At 47.7% G+C, this 25,053-nt stretch overlaps 1 protein-coding gene across 6 annotated transcripts in view; it reads right to left on the reverse strand.

Annotated features, from left to right (window-relative positions):
• Positions 1 to 554: 554 nt before the first annotated feature.
• MIS18BP1 (MIS18 binding protein 1) overlaps positions 555 to 25,053 on the reverse strand; it is a 37,907-nt gene continuing 13,408 nt past the window's right edge. Inside the window, exons 2-17 of one of the 6 annotated variants that reach the window (XM_040411366.1) lie at positions 18,323 to 18,418; positions 17,912 to 17,980; positions 16,272 to 16,603; positions 15,813 to 15,886; positions 14,889 to 15,019; positions 14,722 to 14,812; positions 13,151 to 13,389; positions 11,922 to 12,067; positions 10,778 to 10,880; positions 7,742 to 10,310; positions 6,396 to 6,571; positions 3,843 to 3,994; positions 2,936 to 3,081; positions 2,170 to 2,257; positions 1,786 to 1,834; positions 555 to 917 (exon numbers count right to left, since the gene is read on the reverse strand). In XM_040411366.1, the coding sequence (XP_040267300.1) occupies positions 808 to 917; positions 1,786 to 1,834; positions 2,170 to 2,257; positions 2,936 to 3,081; positions 3,843 to 3,994; positions 6,396 to 6,571; positions 7,742 to 10,310; positions 10,778 to 10,880; positions 11,922 to 12,067; positions 13,151 to 13,389; positions 14,722 to 14,812; positions 14,889 to 15,019; positions 15,813 to 15,886; positions 16,272 to 16,603; positions 17,912 to 17,957 (4,452 nt within the window). In that variant the 5' untranslated portion in view covers positions 17,958 to 17,980; positions 18,323 to 18,418 and the 3' untranslated portion in view covers positions 555 to 807. Of the gene's footprint in view, positions 918 to 1,785; positions 1,835 to 2,169; positions 2,258 to 2,935; positions 3,082 to 3,842; positions 3,995 to 6,395; positions 6,572 to 7,741; positions 10,311 to 10,777; positions 10,881 to 11,921; positions 12,068 to 13,150; positions 13,390 to 14,721; positions 14,813 to 14,888; positions 15,020 to 15,812; positions 15,887 to 16,271; positions 16,604 to 17,911; positions 17,981 to 18,322; positions 18,419 to 25,053 lie in introns of those variants that run through there. The other 5 variants (XM_040411363.1, XM_040411364.1, XM_040411362.1 and 2 more) reach the window with 5 other exon arrangements.

Consider the following 25,053-nt stretch of genomic DNA (forward strand, 5'->3'; position numbering starts at 1 on the left):
GAAGGACGGATCCGACAGGGTGAACAGTCTGTCGGATCCGTCCTGCCGCAAGTGTGAAAGTAGCCTAAGACTGAAAAACATGTCAATACCCAACAGCCTGAGACGGGGACAGAGGATAAGCTGCTGATCAACTACTACTCTAACCCGGAGCAGATGGTTGCTATGGATACTCTGCTTTCAATGGATTTATCAGGAAGTGCAACCCAAGGAACAGGCGCAGATTACTTAAAGAGCCCCTCGTGGCCATGGAGGTGTCTGGTATTGCAGCCGATCCCATTCAACTGAATAGTGCTGAGGTGCAATACCAGACACTGCCGAGAGTGGCGCTGTTTCTGGGGGTAGAAACGGCATTTATTTATTTTTATTTCTAACCCTGGACATCCCCTTTAAAAGGGCAGAGAAGGCCAAACCCCTGCACTTTTCTGGTAAACGTCAATGTGATGCCGAGTCTCCTGCGGCAAATAATGGCGCTTCCTTTCCCGTAACACTTAAAATTTTATTAGCATAAAATATGACAACGTGGCACTTATATAACACAAGATACACAGCGGAGACTTGGAGGAGGAAGCTTTATACAAGAAGCATCGATGATACAAAACTAAAAATAATCACACCAGGTGAAGAAATGCCGGCACAGGTTATTAAAAGGGGAGGAGCTATGTACAGAGCGCCAAATAAAAACAGCTGTACACTACATTACAAATCGCTAAAAACTTTTTTTTTTCTTTTTTTTAAGCTATACAAGGACTTGCCTGTTGTAAGGCAGAGTGTCACAAGGCACAGTTACCGCAGGCACACAAGGCACAGTTACTGGTCCTCCCCCGAGAAGTAATAATCTTCCTCCTCCTCGTCTTCATCAGAGTTGGGCTTGTCATCCTTCCTGAAGAGTCTCCCAATGACGGAGGTGTCTTTAGAGCCTGACAACGGCAAAGGCAAATCATTACCAAAAGCAGTCTTAAAAGGGGCAGTCTACCTTCACCCCTTTAATGCCACATTACAAAAAGAAAGTGCCAGGGGTCAGCATTCTCCGGCACTCCAGCTGTTGTCAAACTACAACTCCTATTATGTACACTCGCTCTGCTGTTCTCAGAACTCCCACAGATGTGAAAGGAGCATGCTGAGAGTTGTAGTTTCCCAATAGCTACAGTGCTAGAGGATGATGACCCCTGATGTAGGCAGAGGAGGAACAACCCCGGGCACTTTTTTTTTTTTCTCTGCATTTTTTGTGGGTCAGATGAGGACCCATTTACTTCAATAGGGCTGCAAGAGATGCGTCCGTTCCGTTTCCCCTACAAAATATCCTATTCCTGTCCGTTTTACAGACACGGATAGGACTTTTCTACAGAGGCCAGGATGCTGGATCCGCTTTTCTTAAAACTGTTTTGTGCAATTCTTGTGTTATTCCTCCTGGAAATGTATGAATAAAATGATAACTGGGCATTTACTTAATCTGACATGAACGGTGCCTTGCTGTTTAAGTGCAGACTTCCCATTGACAAGGAGAATGATAATGACCAGCCCGTTCATATTTCCAGGGGGAATAACAGAGGAAAGACACAAGGCAGAGTTCCAAGATGCCACAGAATTATTTCCTAGGGACACAAGACCCATCCTTTGTAAGGAGAAAGCCCTGAACCAGTGACGACTACCCTCAGAGGTCACAGGGCTAGTCATGCGGCCCCCCAGGAGGATTGCCGGAGGGGTTTGTGTTACAGTGACATTGATTAGCGTAAGTTAACACTTGCAGTGCCTGGGCTCATCACATGCCACACAGCATGCAGTTACCTTTATTTAAGGAGGATGTTCTTCGAGAGGTGGGAGTCATTTGGGAACCCTGAGGAGAAAACGGCAAAAACAGAAAAAAAAATCAACAAGCGTCACTCCGGGAGCGGAGCACATGCTCTCCCGAACACGGATGAACAGCCACGATTTACCGCCATCTCTGCCTTGTATGTTTCTGCAAAGAAACCTAAAGCAAATCCTTCAGCAGGGATGTCCTCGGCGGCAGGACCTCAATATCAGGAGTGCGGGCTGTAATGGGGGGGGGGGGAGCCCTGAACATGGGGCTAATGTACGCGACTAATTACATCCGGGCCATAGGAGACAATATGGCTGGACCGCGCAGCGTGTCACATGGGGTGCGCTCCCCAATGGCGGCTCGACACTTACCATTTTCTTGTTCACGTGGCCCCATCCTGTGAACGTGCTCTGTTTAATGTCCTTCTGCATCCTGTACACAAACTTGTCATTGTTGGACCTGTGGAAACCATATTAGAGGTGAAACGGATACAATTATTAGTGACACCGATGGATCGGAAACCCGGGGAACTGTGCAGCTGAATACGCTAGATGACAAAGTCGTTATCTGTAGATAAAGAGCGCCCCTCCTGTCCATAGGCAGTGTCCGGTATTGCAGATCGGCTCTATTCACTTGATGAAATACCGTACACGGCCCATGTTTCTGTAACACCACACTGCCCCTTTAAAAGGGTTTTCTGGTCCTTTTATAATGCAGTCTTTGGCCTCTTTCACACAAACGTATTGGTGACCGCAATTTGAGGCGGCCGGGATGGGTCCAGACCCATTAGTGATCCGTCCGTTCTGAAAAAAGATAGAACAAGTTCTATTTTTTTGCGGAACAGAAGCATGGATCGGAAACCCCGCGTAGCACTCCATAGTGCTTCCGTGCTGCACCTCTGGATTTGCGGACCCATTCCGCATCCGTGGTGTGCAATGCACACGGCCAGTGCCCCGTGTATTGCGGTACCGCCGTATGTGGGCTGCAATACTGCCACGGGAGCGCTACCGCCGTGTGAAAGAGGCCTTATCCTAAGGACGGGCGCCACACACAAATCAGTTGGTCTGCAGGAGCTCCAGCACCGGATCTACAGCTCCGTCCATTGTGGGACCAGGACGAACCTGAGCCCCTTCTCACCTGTTGATAGAACCCATCATCCCTGGAGTGATATGTTCACACTGGGGGGTGTTGGCCAGCGGGAAAATGGAAGATGAAGGTGTGGTGGGGTCAATGTGCTCCATCTGGAAGACATCGTCCTCGTGATTTGCTCTGAATGATGGAAGCTAGGGATATAAGAAAACAAAACACAGCACTGATCATACAATGCCGCTGGTAGTCAGAGGGGATCTGCCTGTAGATTCATCGACTGAAGGGGGTCTCCCATAGCAGATGTAGAACTTATCAACTGGATATGCCACAAATGTCTGGTCTGGTCAGGACCCCCCTTCCCCCAATCCTGAGAACGGGGTGCCTGGGTCCCTAGTCTGCAAATCTGTTCATCCTCAGACATCGTGAATGGGAGATACAGAAGGAGAGTATTCCCGTTTTTCCATATGTCCCAGTGACTGGGGCGGCTCCTCGGGACTGAGACCCCCTGCAGCAATCAGGACTTCATTGCTCACCGGGACAAAACATAAGAGGTTTTCTGGTTACATCAAGTTATCCCAGGACAGGGGGTAACCATTAGATCGGTGGGGGTGTGACTGCTTTGAACCCCCCCCTACTGCTCACAAGACGGGGGGCCCCCATACCATGAAATGACTGGAGCGTCGGGTCGAGCACTGCTGCTCCATTCCTTCTCTACGGGATACACATAGAGCTGGACTCCGCCATCTCTGAAATGGAGAGGCAGTGCCCATGCTTGACCTGCCGCTTTGTTCTTTTCAGGGTACCCCGTTCTCGTGGCTGGGGGTATCCCAGCAGTCGGACCCCCCACGATCTAAGTTAATAACCCTTTAATGGCTGAGATCAGATGGTAAGTTACTTAATTCGACCGTCTCCTGCTGCTGCACAGAAGTGGGGTCCGGTCCGGGGCCGCCGTTACCTTCACTCTCTTGCTCTGGAAGGGGGTAGCGCTGAACACGTCGTCGTGATCGTCTTTCTGCATCTGATCCAGGAATTCCCGCATCTGCTGCTTCCGCTTTAGCGTCCCCACTTTGGCGGTGATTTTTACGGCCTCCTTTTCCTTACCGTTACCTGATCAGAGAGAATACAGTGAATTAGCGTCATCTCCATTGTCATAGGAATCCATTCAACGCCTCAAGCAGTTTGTATGGCAGCAATATGGAGGTATTCTTCCCTAGAGGCAATGCTCAGCTTTCAATACCTCTGCTTGCTTTCATTCCGTAGGGCCCTTCATAGCTAAATCCAGATCATGTGATGGACGCCGGGCTCATTAGATCTGTCCTATAACGAGCTCAGCGCCTCCGTGTCCAGCCGTGGGATGTCAACTATGAAGGGTCCTGCTGAATGGCAGCAAGCAGAGGTATTGAAACCTGGGAGGAATGGATATAGAAGGTAGATGAGGAAATTATAAATAGGCCGCTTTCTTTACTACTACAGAACCTACAGGTTCTTCTCACCGTCTGGGCGACTCCGGCCTCCGCCACAGACAGACAGCAATGGTTTGGAGTAATAATGTCTTTTAGACGTCACATTTTTTCCCTCGGGTTGAATAAACCTATAGATGTTACTGGCAGCCCACAAACCTGCCCTGTATGCAGCATGGAGGGGGAAGGGCAAGAGCTGACCATAGGGCTCTGCAGCGGTATCCCGGGAGGTCCGGTGTGGTGGCTGCAGCCGCCTGAACTCCTACTTGGTGACAAAGTCCACTCCTCCTCTACTCCTCAATGTGGTAAACCGTCATCTGGGTGCACACATTAAGGGCTCATGCACACAACTACTTTCTTTCCGCTTCCGTTCCCTTTTTTTTTTTTGGTGAACCGTACACGGAACCATTCACTTCAATGGGTCTGTGTGCATTCCGTTCCGCAAAAAAGTAGTGCATGTCCTATTATTGTCTGCAAATCACAGTCCGAGGCCCCATTCAAGTCAATGGGTCCACAAAAAATACGGAACGCACACGGAACACATCCGTATTTCACGGATCCATACTGTAGCAATGCTATGCCCAGCCCATATTGCTCATGTGTTTGGTGATTAATAAGTTACTGTTCCCGATCCGCCCCCAAAAAAAACTAATCAAATACGAAAACCATACGGATATGTTTCGTGCAATAATAGAATGGAGAGGACTTAAATCAGAGGGGAAAAAACTCAGATACGGAACAACGGAGCCGTGAAAAACGGACCGCAAAACAACAACGGTCGCGTGCATGAGCCCTAACATGGTGACTTCATACTAGTATCACGCTAAGATTACCACAATGTGCAGGTATCACACTCATTAAAGAGGTCCTCTGCCTTCAGCAAGTGGCAGTTAATATAAGGCTCTTACTAATGTATTGGGATTGTCCGTATCGCTTCATTTTGCATTATACACCCAGGGGGGTTACGACCATCCTTAAATCCAGCAGCGGTGGACGTGCATTAACACTATAGGAAAAAGCGTCGTCCGGGATTGCAGGAGTGTGCGTAGACCTGCGTTTGTTCCTATAGTGTTCAAGCACGAGCACCGCTGCTGGATTTAAAGGATGGTCCTAACCCCTGGGTGTATAAGGAGATGGAAAAATGAATCAAACCAGCAAAGGAGGCAATATGGAGAATCACAATACATTAATAAGTGCCTTGTATTAACTTTCTCTACAAGAGAAATGCTGAAGTCAGAGAACCCCTTTAATCCAGGTCCCTTTCACACTATGTTTCTGCAGTCTGTTATAAGGGAGTTTTTTAAATCCAGGATCAGAGGAGGTTCCTTTGTATCAGGCTGCCTACCCTGACAAAACAGTGTCCGTCGGGAGCCCACTTTAATTTCGTGCCCTGCTCCAACATGATTTAGTAGTAAATTTGCCTCCAAAAAACACAACAAAAACAGCACATTTAATAGGATGCAAAAAACAAGGCGTGAAGCAACCCCCTAGCACCACAGCAAGTGAAAGGGGCAGTCAACAGTTTTACATATTATAATCTGTGCACAAAAACCAAAATCCTCTTTAATCCTGCAGCCACAGAAGTTGGGGAAGCACAATGTATAAAGCCACCGTGTGTACAACACTGCCACCCTGTGGGCACTGCCCCGTACTACAATCTGACTAAACGTACACTTGTATACATTACCTTCATATCCCATGATGATGGTGAATAGTAAAGTGGCCCCAAGTGCACAATACTGCCACCCTGTGGACACCACCCTGTAACACAGCCTGACAGGAACTGACACACATACATGAGTACAGGACATGACAAACACGTGTGTACATGAGACTGGAGTGCACAATACCGCCACCCCGTGGCCACTGCCCCGTACTACAATCTGACTAAACATACACTTGTATACATGATGATGGTGAATAGTAAAGTGCACAATACTGCCACCCTGTGGTCACTGCCCTGTAATACCGCCTGGCAGTTTCTTATAGAAGCCCCTTGTACACACTCTTAGCATTTCTAACGACTACTCTTAGGGATCAGTCATTACTTGTTTGCTTCTTTTTCTTGCTAGAAATGACTTTCTTCTTGGGGGGCGCCTTAGTAGCCTTGGTCTGCTGATTCTCCAGGTACTTCTCCTGACACTGTTCTGCGGAGCGGCTTCCCACGGCCATGGCGACATCCAGCCAGAACCCTTTCTTGTGCTTTGGCAGCGAGGACATAGCTCTGCAGGAGACACACAATTAGGAATCCAGCCCCCCAGTACCTGCCCCTCAATCCATAACACTTCAACCAGGGCCCCTATAATAATGGCTCATTCACTAACGGGCCCCGAAGGTGACGACAAAACAGGATCTGGAATGTGCAGCTCACAGAATTGGCTGTTGTGTCCATTGTGTAACTTTCACTTTTAGAGTCCATTCACGCGTCCACGGATCCGCAAAACACAGACAGCGGCATTTTGCGGACCACACATTGCCGGCACTAATAGAATATGCCTATTCTTGTCCGCAATTGCGGACAAGAATAGGACATGTTCTATTTTTTTTTTTTCGGGAACAGAATTGCGGACCCGTAAGTGCGGGTCCGCAATTCCGTGTCCGGGCAGCACATCGTGCTGCCCCATAGAAATGAATGCGGAACGAAATTGCGGACGTGTGAATGGACCCTTAAAGGGATTATTTGCTGAAAAACATCAGGACAAGAGGTGCTACCCTCACTAATATTACGCAGATCAAACCAGGCGACCTCTGGAAAACATGTCCCCCAGGGACCGCTCTAGACCGCAGCTGCACGGGGTTGCAGTAAAACGGCAGAACGGCTGCCAGCGACCTCAAAGTCTCCTTATGAGGGGAGCAGTAAATTAGCTGCTGCCACGTTGAAATCTCTGATCTCTGCGGTTGTCTCAAGGGTTTTCTCCTCATAGGGAAACTCTGGGATGTCAGCAGTGATAGAGGAGTAACTTTACCAGGAGAGCTCTGCTGCAGAGCGTCATCGGAGGGGTGAGGCATTAAAGGGACACTCCAGGAAAACTGATGCACTGAGCTACATTTAGTGCAGGCACTGTGGCGGTACATGACAGAGAATTAAAAAAAAACTAAATCCTGCACCGCCCCCTCAAGTCGTGCATTAGGCGTAACAGCCGCAGAATTTCCTGTAATGTCCCTGTAACCGACTCATGTCTTCTCCTTGCCTTTCTACGAAGTAGACTGCCATGGCAGGCTCAAGACAAACTAGCAGCATCCCCGTCGCGGTCGCTAGGGTGGTAAGGACTCCTCAAGAGACCGCGCATACATCTTAGCCGTACTCCTATGGGGTTTTCCTCAATTTTCAGGCCAAGAAGAGAAGATTTGTAAGGAAAATACACAGCAAGGTTCCTTCCCCTTTAACACGTACTTGTACAGTTTCTTCACCTCCTTCTCTGTCCACTCTTCTTCATGAATTATTGCGGAGAACGGATCAAGGGGCGTCCGACTCCCCAATGATTTTACAGCAGAGCCGTTTCTCTGTGGGTGCTTTTGTTCATCGTCTCTAAACTCTGCATTTTTGCCGCTTTTGCTTGCCTTCTTCGGTTTCTTTTGGCCTGCATGTGGTTTGTAGTCTTCATCGTCGCTGACCTTGGATCCTCCGCCCGAGCCTCTGACTGCATTTGGTTTAAGCTCTTTCGGCTTCTTCTGAGAACCAAGAGCTTTTCCTTGCGCTCTCTCAGAGTTGCTCTCCTGGTAGATTGCTGAAGGAGTCTTCCTTCTAGTTGGGGCAGGAGTGTGAACTATAGCTCTTTTAGGAAACCTATGCAAACTTAGTTCCTTCCATGAACTACTGTCCTCATCAGAAGATGTATCATCCTTAGACTCCACAAAACCGAGTGTCTGCTTTCCTGTATTTGGCAGACTGGTTTCTGTTGGCTTCTTCTGAGGACTTCCCAGCTTTCCTTCCTCTTCAGTAACGCTCTGCGGTTCTTGATGGGGGGGTGATGTCTCCTTTCTTCTAGATGAGGCCAGATCAGAAGGTGGTTGCTTTTTCACATCACTAGTTTGCCTGGAGCCTTTTCCTGAAGAGGCTTCCCTCTCTGAATCTTGAGATTCCGCTAAATCAGTCTTCTGTTTTGCAGAACTGGCAGGTGGTCGTCTTTCTGGAGCAGGTTCACTAAGGGCTTGTCTCTTTTGTGCACCGATCCTTCGACTAGAAACCTTCCTTGATATGGTCGGCTCTTCTGAACAGTCAGATTCTACTGAAGCAATCCTTTTTTGTGCCAGTCTAGATGGTGGCTTTCGTCTCTTTTGAGTACTATCTGCTTGCTTCATGTTCTTTCTGGATCTTGACTTCTCTTCTGGATCTTGAGATTCCATGGCGCCAGCCTGTATTTGTTTCTTTTGAGTATTAGCTGCCATCCTGGAGTCCTTTCTGGATACTGGTTCCTCTTCTGAATCTTCAGATTCCCCAGAACCGACCTGTTTTTGCTCCAGATGAGATGGTGGCTTTTGTCTCTTTTGAGTACTATCTGCTTGCTTCATGTTCTTTCTTGATCTAGACTTCTCTTCTGAATCTTGAGATTCAACGAATCCAGTCTGTTTTTGTTTCTTTTGAGTATCAGCTCCCACCCTGGAGTCTTTTCTCGATTCTGGTTCCTCTTCTGAATCTTGAGATTTCTTGAGACTTTGTTTCTCCTGGGAATTATTTGACTGCCTAGGATCCTTTCTTGGGATAGTCTCAGATTCCGAATCTAGAGGATCCACTAAAGGTTTTTGTGTTTTTTTGGAACGAGGAGGCTGTTTTCTCCTAGGTACAGAGATTGCCTGTGTCTTCCACAAGTCATCCGGTGCCTTAAGGCGCCTTCGCAAAGCTGTGTTCTTTTCAGCAGCATCAGAGTCCGCAGAGGCCATGGAATAAACGACATGCTTTGCCAAACGGGAAGACCGATTTCTATTTTCTGGAGAAAGTTCAGAAGTTGGTTTTACCACTTTTACACTCGTTAATGTTTTTGAAACTGCCTCATCTTGTGAGTCTTCAGAGTCCTCTAAATTACTTGGATTTGTCTTACTCTGACTAGGCTGAATTTGCAGGGTTTTTTTCTGGACATGGGTCTTAGATTCCTTTCCAGGAAAGGTTTCCTTCTCGGAGTGTTCATCTTCTGCTAGCGGTTGTTTAGATCGAGATGCTTTCTTCTTCATGGCCGCCCGCGTCTTTCTAGATTTCTTGTCCAAAATATTTTCCTGCTCAGAGTCCTGAGATTCTGCAAAATCAGAAGAGGAAGGTTTTCTGTGCAATACTGCAGGGTTACTAGACAGAGGTTTTCTGTCGTTGCTGCTCGGTTTCTTAGTGTCTTTCCTCAAAACGCGTTCTTCCTTTGAACCACAGGATCCTTCCAAATCACTAGACAGTCGAGAAGGACGAGACGACCGATTTGATATCTTCTGATTTCTTCTCCTTTCTTCAGAGCTTTTTCCAGAATAATCGTCTTCTCCTGCCTCCGATAAGGCTGTAGGAGCTTTCTGACATTGTGCAGGATGAGAAAGATGCCCCCTACCGTTTTCTTCAGCGCTCTGCAGACCATCACTGGAGCTCGCAGATCTAGTGAGGCTACATGTCTCCGTCAGTAAAGCTTTCTCTTCAGGGATTGCTCTCTGCTTCCGTTTAATAGATAAAGAGGAGAACTTTTCTGCTTCGCCGTGGCCGTCGCCATTGTCGCGCTTGTCTGACGCGGTTCTCGCAGCCGATGAGCCTTTTCTTGTAGTGACCCGGCGCTCGCTTTCCTCCTCATCCGGTCCACTGTTGGAGCTCTCTGTAGACGTCTCTGTCTGACTACTATAAAGAAGGTTATTCTGGAAACACTTCAGCTGTAGGTCTCGTTTGTTATGCATGGGGGTGAGCTTCACTCGAGGGGACTTCAGAAGAACTTTACAGTCCCTCTCATTTCCTTTCCGACGGGTAGACGGAGGCGTCACATTTAACTGGTTTTGTTCGGCTGAGGAAGAGAGGAAACAAAAAGTAAAACAATAGTCAATGGGATGTCCGGTAACAAAACTTCTCTGTGGATGAAGAAACTGTCGGTAGTACTCTGCACCATTAAATTCCTCCTGAAAATGTATACATTGACAACCAAGTGTTACCACTGCCCTTGTAAATAGGGTGTGAGAGTTTATGGGGACTGCTAATGATATGTTCAAGTTCAATCACGTCCTGCATTTCCAGGAGGGATAACAGAGCAACAGCACAATGAAGAGCTCTAAGGAGAGATGCTCCTGCATTGTCAGTTCAGACATGTCAGGAGAGGTATGGAAACCAAGTATTTCTGGTAGCTTTATGGAGTTGTCAGGAGTCTTTCCCTCCATGTTTTATGTGCAGCCGATCCTCCCCGATCACCAGTGCAGATTTAACACAGAGGGGCACATGGGGGGGGGGGGCCGGCACGTCGTGATAATCGCCCCTCACCTTCCGGCTCTGATGTCCTCTTAATCTCAGGAGACTCCTTTTGCAGATTTCTCTTGCGGGAAGTTTTCCTTTTTTTAATGGACGATCCCCGAAAAACTCTCTCCTTGTTTAAAAAGAAGATTAAGTCAAAGTTACTAAAGACTCCCAAGTGAGATGGCGGCGTGTTATGGTAATGGGGTCCAGGTGGCGCGGTGATGATGCTATGGATGGCGGTATATTTACTGTGTATTATCATAATGAAGTCCCTAACTCTGTCACCCTAAGGCTACTTTCACACTGCCGTTTCTGGGTCCGCCTGTGAGATCCGTTCAGGGCTCAGCGGCCCAAAACTGATCAGTTTAGCCCCAATGCATTCTGAATGGATAAGGATCAGCTCAGAATGCATCAGTTTGCCTCCGTTCAGCCTCCATTCCGCTCTGGAGGCTGCCTGCAGTGTTTTGATGTCCGTCTGACGAAACTGAGCCAAACGGATCCGTCCTGACTTACAATGTAAGTCAATGGGGACGGATCCGTTTTTACTGACACAATATGGTGCAATTGAAAACGGATCCGCCTCCCATTGGCTTTCAATGTAAGTCAAAACGGATCCGTTTGCATTATCATGAACAAGCAAAATAAATAAATTTTTTGTTCATGGTAATGCAAACTGATCCGTTCAGAACGGATACAAGCGTTTGCATTATAGGTGCGGATCCGTCTGTGCAGATACCAGACGGATCAGCACCTAAACGCAGGTGTGAAAGTAGCCTTACGCCAAAGTGCGCCTGCTAACTGTGCCGATCTCCTTCATGGGGGTGAGGTCGGCAACTTGCACAAGGGGCCTTAATTGCCAGAACGATGATTGCCCAGTGGTAGAACAGCCAAGTTGGCAGCATCTGTCGCTTGTAATGGAAACCGTATGGGGCAGCGAATGGTCACATGGGAGACCGAATCTGCAAAACTCACGACTGATGTACGGCGTAACTGCACAGACACAAGTGGCGATCAGCGCAGGTGACGGGCAGTTTATCCGAGTGACTGCTCTGACAAACCTGGGTGGCTATTCATAGGAAGGGCTGGTACGTAATACTACAGAGGCGTGAACATCGCTTTATCGGCACAAAAACACGATAAACCCGGCCTATTAGCTGTACGCAGTACTCACCAATGGAGAGGTCAAATGGTCTGTTCCCTCTCTGACAACGTACGTTCTCATCAGACAGTCGACGGACAGCCGCTCCCCGCACCAATACTTGAGGACAGGTCTTATCTGACGGCCGCTGCGGCTCGTTGTAGACACACAAGAAGTGTCTGAAACAAAACATGTATATAAGAGACCACATAATAAACTAGATAAACCTCAAAGGAAACTTGGCAGGCAAAACTTTCTCCACAGCCTCTTAGGGGTTGGCCGGTGACATAAGTGTGAATGAATAAGGGGGCTTCTGAGCTGATCGCGTGAGGGGGTCCGAAGTCATCAGGACCTTTGCAGAATGAAAAGATATTACTTTTTATTAATTGACATTTGGAGTCCACTGACTGTCTTTGAAGGGCTTTTACGATTTCAGACAATGGGGGCATATCGCTAGGATATGCCTCCATTGTCTGATAGGGTCGGGTCCCATCTCTGGGACCCGACCCTGCAACGAGGACGTAGAGGGGAGAAGCTGTGGCTGAAGGACCCGGGATTTCCCAGGGTCCAACCCCTGCTCCTATTCATTTCTATGGGGCAGACGGAAATAGCCGAGCCAGTGCTCATTGTAGGTGCGGATCCCAGAGGTGGGACCTGCACCTATCAGACAATGGGGGCATATTCTAGCGATATGCCCCCATTGTCTTAGATTGTAAAACCCCTTTAAGGAAACATCTGGCAAATGGGGCTCGTGGGTGATCAGTACATACCGCTCAGCCGCATTCTGTCTGCGGGGGAAGGGAGCGGGCGATCAGTACATACTGCTCAGCCTCATTCTGTCTTGGGGAGGGGTATACAGTACATACAGTTCAGCCGCATTCTGCCTGCAAGGGGGGGGGGGGGGGGGGGGGATCAGTACGTACTGCCCAGCCGCACTCTGTCTTGGGGAGGGGTAATCAGTACATACTGTTCAGCTGCGCCTGCAGGGGTGGGGGATCAGTACGTACTGTTCAGGGGCGGGGGGGGGGGTCAGTACGTACTGTTCAGGGGCGGGGGAATCAGTACATACTGCTCAGCCGCACTCTGTCTTGGGAGGGGTAATCAGTACATACTGTTCAGGGGCGGGGGGGGGGGGGGGGATCAGTACGTACTGCTTAGCTGCACTCTGCCTGCGGAGGTGGGGATCAGTACGTACTGTTCAGGGGCGGGGGGGGGGGTAATCAGTACGTACTGTTCAGGGGCGGGTGGGGACCAGTACGTACTGCTCAGCTGCACTCTGTCTGCGGGGGTGCTTCGCCTGCTGACTCTGGAGAGTTGAGCGTTCACATCCCTGACTAACGCACGTTCCGTCTTCCTGCTGGCCACCTTCCTCTTCAGAGGTCCTCGCTCGTGGTCCGTATCAGAGCTTGTGGCCACGAGGTTTCTGCTTTCTCTTTGATGGTTTGCGTCATCGCTGGTTTTCTGCGGTTCAGCAGGCGGCTTGGATTTCGTCGCTCGCTTCCTACGTCGATGTGTTAAAGTTAGAGAAGATTATTACACGTTAATATGTGACATTCACAATATTCCGAGGGCTGCAGCATCTAATCCTAATCTTTACTTATCGGCAAAGTAATCCGCCGCGCTTTATAAATCATGGGGAACATGTACAGACAAAGTCAGACACAGAAGTGAGGGCCCCGATCACAAGAGCTTACAATCTATGAAAGAAACAGGGGGCGCAAGAGGGGAAAGCGGTTTTTGTAATGGTGCTGTTATTCATACGGCCGCGGTAGGAATACTGAAGTGAAGGGATCAGGTTCCGGGAATGATCTAGAACCAAGAGGAGTTGGACCAGGGAGTGCGATGGAGCTGCACAACAAGATGGGGCAGGATAAAGGACATTTCTTACTTTAGTCTTAGAGAAAAGTTTGTTATAGTAAAACGCAAATTATTAAGAGGCCCCGGCATCTAGGGATGAGCGAGCTTCAGGTTTGGGTATATGGCGAATTGCGTTATGGATTCCGTTACCACGAACCATAAGGGAATGCCTTTAGATGCATTCCGTCATAATAGAAAGTCTATGGCTAGGATAACCGATCTCTCCGGGTTCCATTATGCAGGAGAGGACCAGGAGAGGACTATCCTGACGACTATCCTGACGACAGGCCATCGGTACTGAAGTCCCGGAAACTCCCTAAACTAATTAAAATCAATAAATGCAGTGTAAAGCGCGTGCGGCAGGTTTTGGCGCATATTACACCTAAATTCTGATTCTTCCACAATACGTATGCACACTACCCCGATACCGTATGGAATACATTAATTTATCAGGACAGGTGACAACTGCATAATTACTGGGGGTACGACCACTGGGACCCCACTCCCCCATAATCATGAGAAGAGGGGTCCCCTGTGTGGAGGGAGCAGAGGTGCCCATGTGTGCCCACCGATCCGTTCACTTCTATGGGTAGGACAGAGACATTCCAGTGCCGTACTCACCAGACCCATAGAAGTGAATGGAGCGGAGGTCACACATCCGCACCACCACTCTATTTGGATGGGAGCTCAGGGACCCCCGTTCTTGTGGTCCTGGGAGTTCCAGTGGTCGAAGCCCCGGTCATCAGGCACTTTTCCTCTGTCCTTTGGACAGAAAATAAATGATATTTCCGGGGAACCCCTTTAACGGCTGCAGTGCTTCACGACAAGACCAACTCGCATTTCCCCCTACTGAACTTTCACGTGCTTATGCTAAAGCAATGTAGCAGACAGAAGTAAGGTAGACGACACGCACACAATGTAATGGGAGCCCCGGCATCAGGGCGATCACCACCCAGAAGACCACCCAGTCACTAACCTGACCGACGGCTTGGAGAAATAGCTGACGTAACTCTCCCAATTCTCCGGAAATCCCCTTGAAAACTTCTGTATCAGCCATGGCGGATACCCTGAGAAGACACAAGTTGTAAGAAGCCGCGCTTCCTCTGGGCACACTCCTCTGTCACTTGCTGCCCATACACATACCCGCTTCACGCATGGTGAGGGTGTCCGCTCGCCCACTTAGTTCGTATACTCGCCCCGTGACGGTCCTCACTTTGTTGCGCTGGATTCGGTGTGCAATGCTATTACTGTGCCAGTAGACGCCGGTCATGTCCCTGCAAGACAAAAGGAAGCAGCGACGATCACAGGATGCATGAAAGGGGGAGGGGCTAGTGGGAGGTTCTTCAATCCCTTAAAGGGGTTGTCCAGCTTTTTAAAACCCATATAAAATTTGGCCAATGCCGTGCTCTAAATAGAAAGAAAAGAAACAAAACATAAGCTCACCTGCCTGCCACACTGAGGGCCCGGCCTGTAAACTTCAGGTTGGGGTAACGTGTCGCTGCAGCCAATTTTTGGCTTCACAGTGACGTGTCCACAAGTGGCACGTGATCCAGCAGGGATGTGCTGCTTGGGGATAGGCTGCAGCGTCACATGTGACCCTGTCCGGAAGTTTACAGGCTGAGCGGGCCCTTGGTGCTGGAACGGAGCAGAGGGGAGCAGGTGAGTACATACCAGCCAGATATAAAAGGCGTTATAAAGCTGGACAACCCCTTTAAGCAAAGAGCCTGTACTAGAGTTAAGGCCACAAATACTATTGCTTTTGGGTCGTCGCATGCAGAACGCTTTGGTTTCTCTGTCAATGAAGCCGAGTGAGGCTTATGTGTCCCCAGCGTGAATACAGAGGGGGTCCAGCAAATCCAGCTCTGAGACATCCAAGTGCATTCAAATGGAGGAGACGGGCCCCCACTGCAGTCACGAGCAGTGGGGGTCTTAGAGGGCAGACTCACACCTCATCATTATGTAGGGTCACAGCAGCCATGTGAAGTCTGGAGGTGCAGCCTAAAATGCCCCAGAAAAACAAGGCCAGGAACGTAGCGTGGAGCAACGCTGCATAAATGATATACTTACAAACGCTTTCCCTCCACGCATATTACATTGGTCTCCAGACTTTTCACAATCCACTCTGTTAGCGAGATCTTCTCCTAGGGTCAAACACATGCACTAAACATACAGCGAGGTTAGCAATGCAACATTCAGACAGTAATATACTGCAGGACCAGACTACACAGCGTCTGTCTGTAGTCTGTTACCATGGAGACAGGCTTACATAGGAGCTGTGGACACAAAGTATAGGAAAGTTGTAAAGAAGGCACGAACCATACAAGAGAACTGGTTGTGAAGGCAGATGCCCATGCATTTCAGTTAGCGGGTCCCTGACAGGCCTGATCTGATCGTGCCCGCTGCCGTGACCGCCGCGATCAGAAGCCTGGCAGAATACAGCATTGCACAGTTCTCACTGAGATCAATGGACTCCCAGATAGTGAGGGCATAGCGATTCAAGGGATATTATCGTACATCACATCATACCTCCTCTTTCGGATGGTCCTCCATGGGTCTGCTGGCAGCTGGGACACGTGGCACCTTCTTACAGGGAATCTGCACCAGCTGGGAGCGACTTATCAGTTCACACAGTTCTTTAAAGTGATCCACAAACTCTTCCTCCGTGTCGGGCGGCTTTGAGGCGTTCTCAGGAGTTCTCTTTGGAGCTGTGGGTCTGACGCCTCCGTTACGGTTTCCTTGAGACATTTCATCGTCTCCTTTGTTCCCCAGATCCCGGTTGACGTTATGTGTGTTTGGCGAGGAGCCGTTAACTAAAGGCTCTTCAGGAAATGTGGCAGGTAGGTGCTCGTCAGGTGGCTCTGAGAAGAAGTATAGTAACCGGTTATACGAGGCACAGACCCCACTACGGAATGTACGAAGGCAAAAAGCAGGAGACAGATGCGTGCGTGTGACTGACGTCAGACTACACAGGGCCTGTTTGTAGTCTGTAACCATGGAGGAACACAGGTCCGCATAGGGGCTGAGTATCACATTTATCATTTAGACTGTTTGCGAAGGGACTTGATTTTAGATGCAGCGGAAAATTAAAAACTTGGCCACAAATGCAAACATTAAAAGGGTATTCCGGGGAAACAGGAGCAGGGGACTGCAGCAGAGGTCAAAGAGCAGTGGCGCGGGTTGGTAAGAGGAGTACAGATCGTTATTTTACCCCAATCCAACCCCATTTTCAGTTAAAATTACTCATCAAGAACAAATCAAGACATCAGAGAGGGGTCCCTGCTAAGTACAGAACGGAGAGCTGCTCTCCCAGATGTGCCGGACTGCAGCCGGCCACCAATGGCCCCAATGCTATTTTACCCATTTCCCTGCAGTGGTCCAGACAAGGTTACCCCAGGCAAAATGAGCTCCAGGACTAAAAGGTCTAAGATGCATACAACCTGGCCATCAACGAGCATGTGGGGCCACTTCTAACCCAATATGGTTCCTAGAACCCTTAAAAGGGTTTCCCCAACTTGTGTAGTGGTAGCATACAGCTACGACAAGCCACCCCCTTATGACCGGTGGGGGTCCAACCTCTGGGACATCCAACAATCCCAAGGGGCTGCATCGTTTGCATTTTCTAGGTTGTAGCAGTGACACGCCCATATTCTGTATGAGAACGCACCACAGCCGAAGTCAGCGATTGGCTGCATCGCTCTACGGGCATGTCGCTGCTGCAGTCCTGTAAACACAGCAGTGGAGCAGGAGCCACGAACTGGTCAGTATGCATTCTTTAATTGTTTTATGACCTTCCCTGTCTGATTCCCTTTTTTTTTTTTTAACTTGACTGCTTTAAATGCCTGTATTCCCTGGATTGGCGGGGGTCTCACAGGTCAAACCCCCGCTGATCACAGAGAATGTGTGAGTCCATGTGTTGCCCCCTCCTGTCCTGGTCACAGCACAGTGTCTGAAGAGGGTCAGCAACCTTCGCCACAGAAGATGTTGGGAGACTACAAATCCCTGCATGCTTCATTTCTATAGAAGTTCAGAGAAAGTGCGCATGTTGGGAGTTGTAGTTTTACAACAGATGGAGTGCCGGAGGTTGCTGACCTGTGGTGCATGGGCAGCATCAATGACATGTAGACAAGTTTTACCATAAACCACAGCAGAAAGGGGAGTAAGCTCACCGGAGTCCGGCGTCACCGAACAGGAATCTCCATCATTACCATTCATCTTCTCTCGTGACCTCAGACTACCTGCGGGCAACAAACACCAATGTCAGTCGTCTCCTCATCTCAGAAAATGTGGTTCAGAGAAGAGCCCAACATTTACCAGAGCCTGATCCCTTATAGACGCAGATATTTTGGCTCCTAGGGATGACTTTTTTCATGATTATATTCCCAGAGAAAATACTTTTTCATTTTTCCTTCGACTTCATTGTACAATTATTATTTTTGCCGGAGGACTTGTACTGTTCAATGGTACCATCTTGGAGAATGTATAATATAAAACGTATATGCATTTTTTTCCTTTTTTTGGGGGGCGTCTTCCCACGTCATCACTGGACCCTCTGCCCATGAAGAACCCTGTTCGCATACCCCATTATTGTGAGGTAACAGTGGGGTCCCCTTTTAACACCCTTGTGTATAACTGCACTCTGGAGGAACTCTGACATCCACGTGAAAAATAGGGACCTAAAAATAAATATACAATACTTATATACAAAAAAAAAAAAAAAAAAAGAAGTAGCCCACACGGTAGCTTCTAGCTGTACATCATCTAGATATCGACCATGCTGGAAAGAGGACTGAACACAAGTATTGGCCCTGGTGCCTCCACACTGGCACTGACAGAAGGGTGTCCCCAACTCCTAAGGACAGGAAACAATGTAGAAGCTCAAGATTTAAATTCAGTGTGCAGGGAAAAGCAGCAGCAGCGGTGCGGGCGCCAGGAACGGGCTAAGGATATTACCGGTGAAGGGCCCGGCACATGTGGTGAACCCTTTAATACTGATGACCTATGCTCAGGATGGGTCATCAGTATCTGATCGGTAGGGGTCCAGAAGACAGGTTCATCAGTCACGTGGCCTAGGAGCAGCTTAGCCCTGAGCACGGCCACTATACAATGTACTGCACTGTGATTATCTAACAGCGGAGTCCTGGGATGGACCCTCACCAATCAGATACTGATGACCTATACAGAGCATAGGTCATCAGTTGAAAAAATCTGGATTCAGACTCTAATCTATGGGACAAAACTCCAAAAATATATAGACACCCTAATAGTCTGCATATGGGCCTTTCGTGGGACCCAATGGACAAGAAATGTGAAGGGCTGCTTAAGCGCACATGGGTGACAAATGCGGCTATGTTGAGGCCGAGTATAGCGGCCACCTGCCCCGTCAGATCCCCATCAGTATGGTAAACCCAGTTAGAAGAACATCTAGCAGCAGAGAAGAAATCCTTCCCTCCATGCCTGTGCTTAAAGCAAGCCTCAAATAGCCGATTCCTTGGCAGATTTAGTGAACCTCTCATCCAGATCGTCTGCTCTTTCAAGCACCACTCGGAGGGAAGTGGAGCTTAGGGTCATGGTCAGGAGATGCAAGCTCTAAAGATCCTTTATGCTCCATCCTTTGTGAGGGGGACAGACTTTTTGGGTCTGTCCTTGATGGCATTAGATAAGAAAAAGGGGTTCCCCTCAGAAACAATGTACTTTCTCCAGAGGTGCTCCTAACAAGGAAGGCCAGAGCAAAGGAAGAAAGGTTACAAGGAGATGGCAGACATCTAAAGCTGAAGGCTAAGGATTTCTTTTCAATCCTAAAAAACAATTCCTCCTGATCCACACAAGACGCCAGGCTTTAAGTGGGGGGCAAACTCAAAGAATGTTCTTAAGCTTGGGAAAACAACACAGCTTCCCCTTGGGTTCGATGTACCATCCAAGGGGCTACAGGCTAGAATTAGTTTCTACACCTCCAGAACACTTCATGCTAAACAAACTACTTCCTCAAAAAGCAGATGGCGTCAGAATCAGAGAAACACACCTTACTCCAGAAGCGGGTATTGCTTCCAGAAGACCAGTGCAGACAAGGATTCTATCCAATTGTTCTAGTTCAAAAACCAAACAGATCGTACAGGTAACAGGTCAACAATAAATCAAACTCAAACAGGTTCATCCGAACAAAAAGGCAAAAAAACTGAGACCATGAAATCTACTATAAAATCTCCAATCTCAAGACTGCTATATGGTCACCATGGATCTTTTGGAAGCATACTACCACGTTCCCATCTACAAAGAACATCAGAAATACCTCAGAAAGGTCCTACATGTCATTTCCAATTTCAGGCCGTCATTAGCTCCAAGGATATTCTCAAAAATCATGGCAGAAGTGACAAGCAGTCTCCAGATGGAAGGTATCCTTATTATCCCATACTTAGATGACTTTCTAGTTCCAACTCCCTCAAAAGACCTTCTTTTTGTCCATCTGAACCAGGTGCAAAAACCTCACATACCTAGGTTGGCTCGTAAACAAGAAGTCCAACAATTCCTAGCCAGCAGAACCTTTGGTCAAGTGCTTCATTAAAAGGAGCAATAAGGCATTTTCCATCCTTTCATTTGCGTGAAGAACTTTCCATACGCAAGATCTTTCTTGGCATCAATCTCCACTCTATAGCGCATGACAAATGTGTGAGGGTTGGACCAGGTCGCCGCTTTATGTATTTGTTCGAGAGAAGCAGATGCCTTCTCCTCCCAGGAAGTTGACACTGCCCTAGTTGAAGGAGCCTTAAGGTTACAAGGAGGTTCTTCCCCCGTTACACCGTAGGCTTCACAAAGACTGCAGCCAACACGCAATGGTTGCTTTAGAAGCATTTGGATTTTGCTTCTTGTACCACCTTGATAATTTACTACCAGTTTGTTGTCCGATCTGATTTGAAGATTGGAATTCTTCATCGCCTTCGTGAAATGAATCACGTCTTCCCAGACTGCTCTCAATTCTTGATAATTGGCTGACTTTTTTTTTTGGCGTCTGTGACCATTCCACCAAGATGACAGGTTCTGCAGATGAGCTCCGCATCCCCAGAGGCTAGCATCTGTAATGAGAATTAAAGGATTTCTCACAACCCACAGGACTCCGTCCTGTCTTACTTCCCACCATTCCAGCGATGTTATATCTCCTGGAATTGTTATCATGATGTCCAGGGATTCTTGTTTTCGATCCCAATGCTGCAGCATAGGTCTGTGAAGGAGGCGGGAATGGAACTGAGCCCATCTTACAGCTGGAATGCAAGCCGTCAAAGACCCAATGAGGGCCATAGGCTGCCAAATGGTGAAGAACTTTTTCCTTTTGAAATTCTTTATCCGAGATTGAATTTTTAGAATCTTCTCTTCCGGTAGGAAACACATTTGACGGATTGAATCTATGAGGATTTTTTTCAAGATCTCTCCTTGAGTCGCCTGTGATCATCCAGACATTTTCCTTTCATAGAGATGCGATCATTTCCAAAATGGTTGGGCTTGAAATCAGGGCTGTGGAGTCGGTAGATAAATGTTCCGACTCCGACTCCTCAGTTTTATGTACTTCCGACTCCGACTCCTCTGTATTAATATGCGAATGTATTTTATACATTCCTTGAGGGAAAGAAACGCAACCTACCACAGGACTACTGGCTGGGAAGCCAACAGTCTACTGTATTGCACAGTTTAAGCAAAAGACAAACACAATGAAAACAAAGGAGGATCCAGGAAGGGGCATTTATTCTAAAACATGATTTTCCTAGGAGAATCCCATAGTCATGTTTAAAGTTTAAGCTAACAATCGGAGTTTACAAGTTTTTATAGCCTTAGCTAAATGACAGCAGTTTTTCCAATGGTTTACAGCTTCAGTCTTGAATTATTGGCCCTCCATTCCCTTCACTTATACAAGTGTCTCACTCTCTAGTCCTGCAAAAAACATATTTATTTAATCCCTTATCAGTGAGAGGCGAGGTTACACATGGACGCTGCGTTCCCTGTAAAAGCAGAACACAACACTATGGAAAGTAGAAGTATTGCAGCTCCTAATTGTGCGTTGCGTGCCATATAGTGAAGCACATGAAAAGCTTCTTCATGGTCACTTAACGTGTTCGTTTTGCGGTTACGTGAGGCACTGCATGCATTGGTCTTTATTCTTACAGTAGAGAAGTCATTAATTATAACTTTTTGTAAATTGGGACATTTAAACTTGCTTTTTTTTTTTATTCCAATCTAAATTTAGTAGGAGTCGGAGTCGGTGCATTGTTTGCCGACTCAGACTCCAGGTACCCAAAATCTCCCCCGACTCCGACTCCACAGCCCTGCTTGAAATTAAAAATGCCTCATCTGTCCCTGAACAAAGATGGCTACGCTCAAGTATTTCTGGTGATCTTGTTGTAAAGGTATATGAAAGTAAGCATCTTTTAGGTCTAGAGATGCCAGGAAGAACCCTCCCTGCAAAATGTTTACTGTAGACTTCCTTTACTCCTTTATGAATTTTTTGTATTTTATTGACTTTAAATTTATAATCAGATGTGTTTTCCCGTTTTGTTTGGCTACCAGGAATACAGTGGAGTAACAGCCAAGACCCAAATGGTCTTTTGGTACTGGCAAAAGTACTTCCATCTGTATGAAATCCAGAATTCCCTGCTCCCGACAATGTTGAGAGCCTGGGAACTCTAAACTGGAGTAACCACAAAATTCATGTGGGGGGGGAGGGGGGGGGGGGGGGATACTGAGAAAAGGAATCCTGTAGCCTGCGAAATAATGTTTATTAGCCAGGGACTTGCAGAAATATTTCCCCAGGATTCCACAAACCGTCCCCATCTTCCCCCACTGGACCCCGGCATCACTTTTTGGAAGATTGGTATAACTGGGATCGAACAAAAACCCCTTCCCTTTAGGTTTTTTTTTTTATATATATTTTTATTTATTTTAAACAAAAAAGGGGGGGTTTTCTTTTTATCTTCTGAAAAGTTAAAAAATTTTCTTCATATCTGGAGCTGTTTCAAGAATTTTTTCGAGATCTTCACCAAACAGCAACTCCCCATAAAAGGTAATGCTACAAAGTCTAGACTGTGAGCGAATATTCCCTGACCAGGACTTTAGCGGTTTAGCCACAGTGCCCTCCTAGAGCTATTGGCCAAAGCCATGGTCCTGGCGCTGAGCCTAACACAGTCCGCTATGGCGCCCGATGAAAAGTCTACTGCGTTCAACAGTAAGGGAAGAGAGAGTCGGGCAGGCTGCTCCACACACTCCCCCGAGCATCGTATCAGGGGATGAATGAGGATGGTGCACTGCAGGGAGGTACAAAACGCTGGTCAGAGGGCGACATCCACCTTGACCAACGCGCCAAATTTTATGGCCAATCCAGAGGAAGCTGTTCGACGTCATGCGTCCAGCATCACCCAGGACGGTCCCATCAAGACCCTGAATGATGTCACCTGCTGGAGCAAAGAGTCTCGGGCAGCGGGTGGCCGATTGGAGTTCCTCCAGCTCCTCTGAGTGCTCGGCTGCCGCGGCCCACGCACGGAACTTGCTTGCCTAAGGTAATTTCCGGACGGCCGCAATGAAGCCGCATTAATGCCAGATGTCTCCAATCTTCTTAACTATTAGGCCACTTGCACACAAACTTTTTTTTTCCCGTTTACGTTCCGTTTTTTGCGTTCCGTATACGGAACCATTTATTTCGATAAATCCGCAGGAAAAAAAAAACGGAAGGTACTCTGTATGCCTTCTATTTCCATTTTTCTGTTCCGTTCAAAGATAGAACATGTCCTATTATTGTCTGCATAACGGACAGGGATAGTACTGTTCTATCAGGGGCTAGCTGTTCCGTAAAAAAACGGAACGCACACGATTGTCGTCCGTATGTTTTGCGGACCGCAAAATAGTGAAAAAGCTATACGGTCGTGTGCAAGAGGCCTTAAAAGCATGTTTCTTCCAAGTAACCCCACACCGCAGTACAGGGATGTCGCTCCTCCTCCGCCTGGTAGGGACAGGAAGACACTGTAGATTACACGGAGGACGACCTTTTTGAAGCTTCTATTCCCTGCCTGGTAGGAAGAGAAGGATAATCTCAAAATAAAGGTGTCATCATGGAGAAAAAAAAAGGGGGAAAAGTGTTTTTTTTTCTATACTTTAATAGCACAGATGTCCATGATGTTAATTTTTTCATTGCTCACTTATTTTTATTTTGGGGAAAGGAGGCGATTTGAATTTTAATATTTAACTTTTTTTTAGGTCCCCAAATCAGAGAGAATTTTCTAGATTAGCCTATACAGAAATAGGTATATTACAATTCAGTGCTGCCCTCTGCTGGCCTAAATTGTAATGAAGAGCCTAGAAACCTAGTACAGGCTCTGGCTCATTACTTTCATGCAACGCCTTCCCTGATCTCTGCCCAGGGGAGGAGTTCCTGCTTGGGAAGCGCGCGCTTCCGGGTTTTAGGCCTGTCAGATGCCGTGGTCACATTTGACCACAGCATCTCAGGTGTTAAATGTCCACAATTACCGCCTTTCGCGGACGTTAGCCACGGGTGTCTGCTGTGTGAAAAAGCAGTCACCCAGTTCCTATAGCGGGCTCCATCTTTAAAGACCCGACATCCACTGAACATGTATGGCAGATGGCAGGAAGCGGTTAACTGAAGAAGGAAAGGTGAGGGGGCCCTTTAATCTTGAGTCTCTACGTTGATTCCTGTCCTTAGGAGATGGGGACACCCTCCTGTCACTGCTGTGGTGGAGGCTATTGGAAAAACCAATTACCATGCGAGTAATTACCCCTTCATTTGCACTTTCTGCTATTAAATAACGAAAAAATGTGAAGCACTTTTTTTTTCTCATAAAAACCCAATGGAAAAAAAAAAAAAAAGCAGAAGGGGTAAATGTCTTGACCTGGTTGAAATGAATCCAGGTAATGATGACTGAGACAAGACCTAGAGACTTTGCAGCCTCTTTCTGCTTTCGATTTAAAGGAGTTTTCCATCTCTAACCCCCGTGTTAATATGGGCCTGGAAAGTGTCTACATAGGACAGGATGTGCACTCACCTCCTCAGTTCTGATCCCCAAGGGTCTCGTGCGCTGCTGCAGCCACTCATTGGCCTGGTGTGGCCCCTCTGGATCACATCGGGCCAGTGAATGGCTGCAGTCGCACACATAACCACATGAACTAAGGCTAGTTTCACACTGGATCCAGCTATACCAAAAGCTGCCCGCTGGCCCCTCACCTACAATGGGACTGGCAGAGATCCGGCTGCAGCCCGGCAAATATGCCAAGAAATGTTTTAGTCGGGCCGATTCTCAGCATATTTGCCAGGTTGTAG

Source organism: Bufo bufo, chromosome 11 (assembly GCF_905171765.1).
Source record: "Bufo bufo chromosome 11, aBufBuf1.1, whole genome shotgun sequence".
Classification (NCBI taxonomy): domain Eukaryota; kingdom Metazoa; phylum Chordata; class Amphibia; order Anura; family Bufonidae; genus Bufo; species Bufo bufo.